General features: G+C 37.7%; 1 protein-coding gene across 1 annotated transcript; it reads left to right on the top strand.

The window, feature by feature from the left end:
- The first annotated feature begins 8179 nt into the window (after positions 1-8179).
- Positions 8180-10230, top strand: LOC112188460 (ethylene-responsive transcription factor ERF109). Its single transcript, XM_024327577.2, has one exon. It carries the CDS (start codon positions 8266-8268, stop codon positions 8803-8805), a length of 540 nt encoding a protein of 179 aa, XP_024183345.1. The 5' UTR covers positions 8180-8265; the 3' UTR covers positions 8806-10230.
- The last annotated feature ends 1648 nt before the right edge of the window (positions 10231-11878 follow it).

Raw genomic sequence — 11878 nt, 5'->3', positions numbered from 1 at the left:
CTCGAGGAGCTGTGACAGACAAGCTACAGCAGAAAGCAGGTTTAATTGCCGTGAATCAAGGAAAAGAAAGGACGCGTGGGGGAATCAAACGAATCTCGAGGATCCGTGACAGACAAGCTATAGCCGAAAGCATGCCATAAATCCAGGAAAAGAAAGGAATATTTACACGTGGGGGAGTTTCTTGGGTCGTGAACTGTCATAACTCTTCTCCTTCCCGGAGAAGCTTTGTTAAAACCCTGTGCTTGTTGAGATTTCTACCCTATTTTGTGCTTCATATATACATCCTTTTTTGTCTCCTCCAGATTTTACTAAGGTTTGTCTAAGCGTGCAGTTTCAAATTCCTTCTACTTCCTCATGGCTCGAACCAGGGTTACCCCTCGCAGGGGCGTCAATCAACGCCGTGTTCTCTCTTTGGAGGAAGAAGGTCGTCAAGCGGCCACTAGAGCTGGGCTTACTCGTCCATGGGACCATCGTCCTATCCGTGAGCGTACCCGCAGTCCCCCTCCTCTGCCTCGTCGCTCTCCCAGACTGCATCCCGGAGAGTCTTCTTCCTCACCAGCTGCTCGTGCTCCTCGCCCTATGGCCACCCTGGAAAGCTTGTCGGATTCGATTGATGATTTGCGCTCCTCTCTCCGCGATGGTATTATGGTGACAGATTGGAGAGTCAATTGCATGATCGATTACATCTCTGAGATGAACTGCTCTTTGATCCGCTGTCATACTGCAATAAACAAGCTTGCTCAGGAAGTCAATAACTTGCAGAGTTATCCTCCTGGGTTTCCTCGCAAGGACACTACTGCATCACACCATGAGAACCCTCCTCAGGAGCCTGAAACCAGCAAGAGGGCTGCCACTCGCCCGCATACCGCTCCTCCAAAGGAGTAAATGGAGGTACAAGTCTAGGCTGAAAGACTTTAAACATTAAGCGCTGCATGGGAGGCAACCCATTTCAACCGTATCTGTGGAGGAGCCATCAAACGCATATTTGCTTTCTTGAACTCTTCCTTCTATTTTATTTTCATGAATTTTAAGTTGTTTTAGGTTTCGTTGTGTTAACTTTCTCTTCTATGCTTGATTTATGCTTTGCATGATTTATATTTGTTTATACATTGAGGACAATGCATGAATTAAGTATGGGTGAAGGGTTATTGCTTTATTGTGTTTTTAGTAGTTAGTATATAAAAAAAAAAATGAAAAATAGTTGATGTTGGATTGTGTTTTTTGTGTTTATAATTGATGTTGTGATACACTAAGGTATATAGGATTAAACATAGTCTTGAAAAAGGGTAGCTGTTTCAGTCCCATTGCACATCGAGACTCCCTGTTCCCGTACCTAAGTGTTGAAATTAAATTAATTTAAAAAAAAAAAATTTGAAAAATGTCAAAAATTTTAAAAAATTTTTGGTTACTTTTGTTTTTGTTTTTGAGTCTTAGAATGCCCTTTCAACTGTCTAGGATGATTCTATATCTCTGAAATCATGATTAAAAGAGGATCACAAAATTGAGATGATTTTTAAAATGGTATTCTTTGGTTAATTGAGATATATGAAAAAATGCATGCATGTGTAGTGGATATGGATTTCGTAACCTTGGTACAGAATATGAGCATGTTAGGATGAGTTTTGATTTATAAAAGCCCATGTGAGATATTTGAGCCATGTCCCTTTTTCTTGGAGTGATAATTGAAAAATATATTCTTAATTTCTTGGTGATGTTTTGATGATCTCATTATTCTTTCCTCTTGATTGACTACTTGCCATAGATTAAGTTTGATGGACTAGAGAATGCTAGAATTCACTCTTGTGCTTGTTGAAACGTTATATCAATACATGGCCCTGATTCTGGAAAGGATAGAGGCAACCTAGGAATTACCACCATTGCCAAATAAGCATGTGTCCCTATTTGTGCCTGTCGTGGGACTCCCTTAGATAAACCCCTTTGAGCTTACATTAAGCCTTTTCTTTCATCACCCTTAAATCCTTAACCCTGAACCTTAGTATAGCTACACTCCTACCCTTTGTTCTAAAAACTTAGCGGAGCTATATTTTGGGACTTTACTTGAGGATTTGGCATTGAGAAAGAAGATTGAGAAGAGGTGAAAGTTCAAGTGTGGGGGTAGACTTGTCCATAAAGAAAAAAATATGTGAAAGCCGTGAAAAATGAAAAGAAAAGAAAAAAAAAAATTTGTGTACGGCTAGAAAAGAAAAGAAAGAAAAATGTTTATGGATTTTAGTCCCCCGTACTTAGTGATTTTGGAAGTTTACTTTGAACTGAAGGCCCACTACAGAAAAATTTGGCCTTTGTCCATTCCACAATAGTTCTAGGGAAGTTTACAATGAAGATTTGACCCAACATGAAGACATTAGGCCCTTTTATGTTACCTCTAGGGAAAGTGACGTTTTTGCAATGCCTTGGTGGATTTCTTGAGGTCTCTACATCTACATGTGCTCTGCTAGGTTTTTAGGACACTTTGATAAATCCTTACCTTTTATTTCTTTAAACCTTGAGCCTTAGCCCCATTACAACCTTTGAGAAGACCTTCTTGATCCTTAAGATGGGACAGCCCTTGATGTGGAGATGAGTTACAAGAGTTGAACCTATGGCTTGGGTCCATCCGTGCAAGTAATTGATATCCTTCATGAGATCTTTTCAAAAAAAATTATATTCACAAAGTGCTTTTCGTTTCTTATATATGTGAGCTATTTGATTGCCTCAAAATATTTTCTCTCACATATAATTGAGTGATTATAAGCTTTTAAGCATTGTCTTGAATTCTGAGAGAAGAAAGAGTGGATATACCTTGTGAGGATATGAATCATACTTGTTCGAAGCATGCTTAACAGAAACCATCACCATTATTACAACCAAGTCCTACTTGTGTATGTGTGGATTATATGTTTTAATTAACTCTTGAATATCTACATATTGATTCTTGGTTGAGTGCTAATCTTGATGTTGTGAAAGTAGGAGATTTCTGAGACAAAAAGTTGAAGGGCAATAGAGTCATTGTTTTTGTAGAGTCTTTAATTTTCGTTGAGTCTTAGTGTGTGTCTTAGTGTGATTTTGCTAAGGGACTAGCAAAAGCTAAGTGTGGGGGAATTTGATAGGAGCATTTTAATGCGACATTTTAACTGCATTTCCCTACATTTCTTACGTTATTTCCTTATTAAAACCCTGTTTAGGAAAGTTTCCATTCTTTGATTGGGAAAGTTCCTATTTGTAGAAAGTTTATATTTTTGTAGTTTCTATTTATCATTTTTAGTAAGTTTCCATTTTCAGTTTAGGAAAGTTGCCATTTTTCATTTTAGGAAAGTTTCTATTTTTCTTATTAGTTTCTATTTTTAGGACCTCCAAGCAAGTGGAAAATCTTGAGGAGGAAAATCAAAGTTGCAACCAAGTGGAAAATCTTGAGGAGGAAAATCAAAGTTGCAAGCAAGTGGAAAATCTTGAGGAGGAAAATCAATTCAAGTTGAACAAGTGATAAACAAGTGGGAAGATATTTTTTACAAATTTGTCTAACATATCTAGCCCTTCATTTATGTTCATCTCCACCCTTCATTCATCATTTTTTGGGCTATAAATACACTTCTCCTCTCACTCTCAAAATACACATTCCTTCATCCATTTCATCTTCTTGTCTCACCATTTCCTCTCCATTTTCCTTAGTGACACATTCCTTCATCCATTCCATCTCCTTGTCTCTCCATTTCCTCTCCATATTTCTTTTCCATTCTCTAGTTTTCTTGTTCTTCATTTTCAAGCCAAGAGAAAGAGAAGCCATGCAATACATTAATTTCCCAACCGCCATCCACCCTTGTGTCGTCCCTAGAAGATTGCTTGCTTTCAAGGATCTTCAAGTTCTTCGTCTCAAGGCTTTATCATTCATCTTTCAAGGTGTATTATATCCTTTCTCTTGTTTTCTTTGTTTGATTTTGTAAAACTATGAATTCTAGTTAACAAATAATGTTAAGGGCAAAGTTTAAGCCCAATTTCTATGTTTAAATAAAGTTTTCGAATTCCATAATTGTGATTCTAAGTTGCTTATGTGAGTTTGTTCGATTGAATTTGCTTGATAGAAAACTTTTATATGTTTATCTTATTTGGGTCGACACTTATAGGGTTTTGATATAATTGGTGCTAGGTTTAAGAACATGAAATCGACTTTTCGTTTTGTGTAAACTTGAATCAAAGTAGTAAAGGTTTTGTGCAAAGACCGAATTTAATTAAAGAGGATTGCAATTAGGTGGACTTTTCCATACTAAGTTGTACACTTGAGTTGATAGCCTTTCTCTATGTCTAATGCGTTGAACATGTCATGATTGACTAGCTTTCTAGGGCTTGATTGCATGTTTGATAGGATTAATCTAGGTGTTTTCGCTTAGGTTAATTAGCATTGAAAAGTAAAATATGGGAAATCATTTGTTTTCGAATGTTTCACATGATCAACTCCTCTCTCATGACATTTAAAATCAACTATAGGAATTGTAATTGGATTTCTTACATATGGATGTGGTTTTGATCTTTGTTCCTTGCGATCCACCCTTGTATATATGTTTTTACATTTTCTTTATTTTATTTATCTTAATTTTCAATTCTATAATTCTTAAACCCCCTCCCTTTTTATTTTGTTACTTGTATATATTTCTATTCTTTATTTTATTTTTGTAAATAATACTTTATTATTTTAATTCTTTATTTGTTTATACAATTGTATATATTCATATTCTTTATTTTATTTTTGTAAATAATACTTTTCTTTATTTGTTTCACAATTACAAGTGTACCCTCAATCCCCGGATAGAACGATCCCTATTTGCTTATACTACTAACGATATTTTCAGGGTTAAATTATGCGCTTGCTTTTAGGCGCATCAATATGCAAAGGCATCCTCAAGAGTAGGTGGAGTTCCACGTTTGAGCAACTCACCCTTCGCACTAGCATGCTTGTCGTCGAGACCATGAAGGAAGATATGCAGCCTCATTAGATCACTCTCTTCATTGTGTAACTTGATGTCATCAACATTCTTCATCTTGTGTGGGATGCCTTTGATCAATTTCCAACCATAAGCCTTTGAGGGCAGCATAGTATACTGCCACAGGCTGCCCATCATGAGTAATCATGAACGCCTTGGTATGGAGCTCATGTATTTGTGCAAAATCTGAGTCATTTAGATACAATTGCTTCGGAGTACTCCAAATTTCTGCTGCAGTTTCACACCCAATGATTAATTGTACTACATCATCCGTCATGGCCTTGTAGAGCACAGACATCACGACACCGTTGTGAGTTTCCCACTTTGCATATCCTACATCTTCTTCATCCGGTGTCTTAATCAATCAATTCACATATCCCATCTTGTCTAGACCGCAAAGGTGAGCAATCATCATGTTCTTCCAAGTATGATAATTCGTGCCATTGAGCTTGGCACCCCGAAATCCCCCTCCTGAAGATTCTTGATTCATAGATATCTCCACCTTCTGCACATCAGAAGTCACAATCTGCTTGGAACGTTCTTCTCCACCCATGATACTTGAACTGCAACAATCCCTTTACACTGCAGAAGCAACTAGCAATAAACCAAGACCAAAAATCCGAGATCGGATCCTTGGCTCTGATACCAAGTTAAAACTAAGAGAACAAAAAGCTTTAGAGAACAAGAACCTAGAAACTCACACACATTGATTCAATATACAAAGGCATATTTATACAACCATATACAACCCTAATTCTGGACTAATAGGAAAGTAATCAAATCACAATTATAATCCCGATTCTATACAATTAGTATAATTCTATTCCTAATATTAATCCTAAAATATCTGTGACTCACAACAATCACCTCATGACTTGTCCAATCATTGATCCTTATTTTTATTTAAATTATTCCATGCAATGAGCTCACATTGATAAAACATAATTGTCAAAATAGTATTTCAATTGGCGGAACTCGAAGTTACCGTTGTTTCTTCAATCCCATGCCAAAACCCTACACTTTCTTGGCCTGCTCAATCTCTGCCGAAACAGCAAGGACTTAAAGCTCCTCAAGTCTTTTCTTGTGGTCCATGGACTTATCAACAATATTTCTGTGATAGACCAATTTGTTAGGTACTGTTTTCATCTAGGTGCTTCACATTTAGCTCTCTCTCTACATACCAATAAATCAAAAGGCCAAATCTTGGTTTACAGAACCTGATAATCCGGTGCCTTTGCAATCATGACTTATACCAAGACCTCTTGTGTGCGTATCTGAATTATCAGGGTTCGGGTTGGCCTTCAGATGATTTCACATTTCCGTTTCTGATTAAGGCTTGTCTAGCTTTGGGTGTTGTTAAGATTGGAACCTTCAACAAGCTTACTTGAGTCTCTGCTGGGTGGTTGTAGAATTCATGGAAATATTGAACTTGGAGAGAAAATTGGTGGGTACGTTGCTCTCTGAATTGGAGCCTGAAAATTCAAGACCGCAGGTAATGCTTCATAATATTTATGCAGCAGCTGGAAGATGGAGTTTCCGCTGCAAGTCCAACAACTTGGAGCATCAATTGTTGGGCAAGAAACCCAGGAAAGTGCTTTGGGAGAGGCTGGAGAGTAAAAAGTGAAGAAGCTGGTTGGTCGAAAATGGAAGGACTGGAGGGGTTTCCTCTGTCTTTGTATGGCCTGTTCAATGCATGTGACATTTGCTGAGGCTGTAAACAGCTAGCCCGCAGTTGAATTTAGCATCATTATGCTAAGCGGTTAATGGGGTCGAGAATCCGTTGTTACATATCATCAATAATTCAATATCCAATGTAAGGTCTCTATCCAATTGAAGTCCTTTGGCTGCGTAGAAACTAGAGAAGTCCTTGTGCAGTACTATATTTAGATGGACCACAAACATAGAGTCAAACATTTGGAATTTTCAAACCGCTAGTTGTTGTACCATGTCTATATAAAGTCAAACAGTTAACCAAGTTGGTCAAGTGGATCCAAGTGGCAAACCAAGTCACCAAACAACCTTTAGTTCTGACTTCACTATCCAATTTAACGGCATCTAGATTTGTCAATTACATAGTCAACTCAATGGTTTAAATGAACTATTCAAAAAATAATAATAATATATAAATGTAAAACTTCATTTTTAAAAGAGAAGACGTCAGTGAGAATCAAACCTATGACTTTTATAATGTTAGAATTATAATTTACTAACAGGTCACAACTTACCGACATAACTAAATACCATATCTAAATTACCATTAGATTAAAATTATGAATGTATTTAATTTTTTTATTTATGGTTGGCACCTAGTAGAAGACTTGGTCCTCACATATTTTTCACTAATAATTAGAAAAATACAATAAGGGAACGTAATACCAAAACCCGGTGAATAAAATGGAACAAGTATAACAAAAATCAATTAAAAAAATAAATTCTAAAATATACATAAAATACTAATAATAAGAGCTATTGCGATGTGATTTGACCTAGCTGGTTTGACTCTTTCTATGTATGAAGTATTATTCCCAAGTACATAAATATTGATATCGACTATGGTACTTCATCACACGTGTATTGTATTTAATTTTTTTTTTTTATCTCTTTCTACATGCAATTCATATATCAATCTTTTATTTGTCAAGTAAAATTTGTTATCGGGTGTCATATAAAACTTGGGCGAAATTTGGATTATAATATGCTATTTATGTGTAGATATTATGGAAATCAAGAGATTTGTGAAATTTGACAGAAAATTACTGAAAAAAATGACGTAGCATATGAGTTTTATGTGGTACTTTAATATTGCAGAAATTTTGATAATTTCTGAGAAATTTCAATCCCCAGCAAAAATTAAGTGAAAGCAAGATAAATCAAATATATTTTATTTTAGAAAGCCCGATACTCAAAAGGTTCCGGGGTTTATTTTTTGTATCGGGAATAAAAAAAAAAAACAGGTACCGGGCTGTAAATCTACAAGCAGGCCACGACAACAAGTTTGTGACGTAAGGGTTTAGGTGGCAGCATAAAACCAAATTTGGGCCCACATCTAAATGTCCACCCATTGCCAGCCCGGAATTGATCCACTCACGCGCCGCACACGCAATCACCGCGCAGTATTTGATTTGATTTCGAAGCCCTGGCCCGCACGCCCACATCTATAAATACCAAATCATATTTTTTTCGCACCCCCAGAAATCCTTCTTCTGTGTACTTTTGGATAAGAAAATCAGGATTCTTCTGCTTCCCAGCTACACTGAGCTCGGACTCAAAAATCGAAAGCAGTGGGACTATAATGCGCTCGCATTCCGGCGGTTTACCCAAGGAGCAGGAGCACGCTATCATTGTCTCCGCCCTCAAACAGGTAGTCCGCGGTGGCGTTAGAACAAACAATGCACCCTCCCTGCCCCACCAGCCACCGCCGCCGCAGCGGATCTATTATGCCTCATCATCACTTCCTCCAACGGAGGGCGCCGATCAAGTCGTGATACCGTATTCGGATTCTGACACGTGTCCGGTATGTAATATGGAGACGGACGATTGCCTTGGCTGTGGCTTGTTCCCGCCAAGCGAGCAATACAAAGGGAAAGGGAAGAAGATGAAGACTAGCGAGTACAGGGGAGTGCGGCAGAGACCAGGGGGCAAATGGGCCGCGGAGATTCGGGACCCGCGTCGCGCCATTCGGGTTTGGCTCGGGACGTTTCAGACGGAGGAGGAGGCAGCCAGGGCTTATGACACGGCGGCCCTCGAGTTTCGTGGGGCTGATAGAGCTAAGCTAAACTTCCCCCCATCCTCGGACACTGGTGGTACTACCAGTAGTAGAGCATTTGACTGACGAGACCAAAAGTCCAGGAAGTCGTAGATAGTATTAAGGAACCAGGGTGCACTGAGTGACTGAGATTTGCTATTTTTGACGATTTTGACAGTGTCAGCGGATATTGTGCGTACTGCGTACTACCATATATAGTAGGAATTTATTCAGGTCAACCTACGCACAATATCCGCTTCTCTTTTCTGTTTCATTCTCAATCTCTGTTCTGTTTCATTATTTTTCCTCTTCTGTGAGAATTCTGAGATTCCGGTCTACGCGACACATGGCATTATTTTAATATTTTTCCTCTTCTATTTCATTCTCAATCTCTATTCCATCCATTCTCCTAAAAATAAAAATAAATCTCTGTTCCATCAGTACACTCTTTTATCCCAATCATATACAAAAAGAAGCATAAAGAAGCAAATGGCCCTGCAATCATTCAATCATCTTCGCAACCATAAAGAAGCAAATGGCCGCTACTATCCATCTCCAATACATCCACTGAATCTCTGGAAAGAAAGAAAATTCAGACTGAATCTGTTTTTTTTTTAAATTTTTTTATTTACCCCTTTTTACTTGATCTCTTCATCTTTGCCAAAGACCCGACAGAATCTAATGTAATCTAAGGTTCTAATCCTTCCGTGGATTGAATCTCAGATTTGTTTCCTTGCTTTGCTTCTCTTTCTTTTTCTAAAGGCTGGGATCTCCACTCTCTAAATCTGCAAGCCATTGAAGTGCTCCGCATTATTCGGAGAAGAAGAAAACAGTTTCGAAGAAGCGAAGAACCGTCGTGTTCCAATGTTCCGCCCGGCGGTACGTCTTATGGACGTTGTCGTCGGACGGGTAGGTTTAGAATCTCAGTCCACCAGTGAAGGACCGAGGCAGTGTCGGGGCTGGAGCGGGGAGGAACCATGGAGGATTTGTGGTCTTCTACGGGACAATCTACAACCACAAGCATGCCGTGGAGGGTGATGGGATAATTGGATCGTGGGCCTGTGTTGCTTTAATGGGCTGGTATCTAGTTTTCTTATTTTCACTAGTTTATCCTCGTCTTAGGTGTATGTTTTCAATTCCTACCACCTCTTGGTAAGGACATGTGAGCTATGTCCAGGTCTGCATACTCAGTATGCTTTATCTAGCCTAACGAGATGGCGGATCATGAATTGGTTGCAACCTCATAATGGCAGGATGAAACGACATGTCGTCCGTTTTATTTCTGATTGTCAGCATATTGGGATAGTTATTTTATTGGTTTTACGGCATTGCTTGACATGCCACCGTTATTGTAAAGCATATAGAGTAGTCGGTATGACACCCTTTGCTATTTGGTGGATGTATGAATAATTGTAGTTGTAGAGGCGACTGTTATTATTCAGGAGGTTCTCTTGAGGTACATTGTAATAAGGGGTTTAGGCAATATGTCCCCCCCTGTGTATTCATCAGTTTCTTTAAAAAAAAAATCTGCAAGCAAAAACTCTATGAAAATTGAAATTCTTGTTCTTTCCCCAACTGGTCCTAAACACGTACACATGCATCAACAACTTCAGCAGCACATAAACATTCAGATAAAAGAAAAACCATTCAAAATCAAAACTTTACTAAACACTTCACCTAAAGAATCTCCGCAATACTAATATTGATGACCTCGGTCATTAGCTAATCAATTTTGTATCGTTAATATTGTGATTATTAGGGCATCTCCAACACCTAGAGCCAAAATGAGGCCCTATATCTTAATCTAAGACCCCAAGTCTCAACAATATTTATTGAGATGATCATTCTCTAACCGTTGTCAAATATCTAGGTCCTATATTTATTTTAATCATTTAAAAAAATCAATTAACTACAATATAAATTTATATACCATGAATCATTTATTTCAATATTATATAGTCATTAGTTGAATTTTTTTTTTCAAATCTCTCAATTTTTCTTTGTTTAATAAATTTTTAGCCGTTGAATTTAATCTTCGCATATTTCTGGCCATCAAACTCAAAAGAAATTGATTAGATATTAACTCTTTTTTAAAGTACTAGAATGGCCTTTTTTTGGGGGGGGGGGGGGGCGGCAGGCGGTGAATAGGCAAGTCACTCCTAACTTATGAAGCACGGATACTTGATTTTTGGGTCGGTATCCCGTACCAATACGGGATATGGGTGCGATACATGGGGGATACACTAGAATACGCATATCCGACGCATCCATCCAATTACGTGGTTGATACGCTGTATCTGAATAGGATACATAATTGTGTAATTAAATTGGGTACACACCGGGGGTAAAACTGACATTTTTCTTTAAAAAAAGAGAGAGGAAAAAACATAACCAAAAGATAAAGACCTACCTAAGTCTAGGGCGCACATTGCACTATTTTACCATCTGGTGTAGACTTGTATTAAACCATGCGTCGTTAGAAAATGTCACGCCCCGAATTTTGAATAAAGAAATTCGAATCCGAAACGCGAAACTTAACAAGAACAAGAAAAACATAGAAAAATATTTATTTAAATTAAGAAATAAAACAAACTGAGCTCACCAACATCAAATACAGACTCGTTCTTTAGAGTCACATATAAATGTACAAAGAGTTTACAAATTAAACTGAATGACAGTTCAATAAGTAAACACACTCACTATACAGCAAGAAGAATAAAACTAACGTACACTTCAATGTCCAAGCTACATAGCAACAAACCCTTAACTTCGATGATTGTTACTCCGACCTGCACAATAAACCCTATACCATGGAATAGTGCACCGGGTTGAAACAACGAACCCGATAAGCTTTTGCAAGCTCGTGTGAGTAAACCTAAATAATCTCAAAAACGCATTTCCGACTCGAGGACAACAATCAACACAATGATTAATTCCAACAACAAAATCCTTTTTTTTTCCTTTTTAGTAACAGACATGTTACAACCATGACAACTCAAATCATTCTAAATGAAAACCGATAATCCTTGCATAGAACTTTAGTTAAGAAAATCACCAATAGTATACAAATCAAAACCATAGTAATCCCTGCATATAGTTTAGTTCAGGAGATTACATTTAAAATCGCACAATTAGAATGAAACGAAAAATAGATAAGGAA

Source organism: Rosa chinensis, chromosome 2, assembly GCF_002994745.2.
Source record: "Rosa chinensis cultivar Old Blush chromosome 2, RchiOBHm-V2, whole genome shotgun sequence".
NCBI lineage: Eukaryota > Viridiplantae > Streptophyta > Magnoliopsida > Rosales > Rosaceae > Rosa > Rosa chinensis.
The sequence above is the reverse complement of the archived record's forward strand: the minus strand, read 5'-3'. Positions and strand labels throughout refer to the sequence as shown.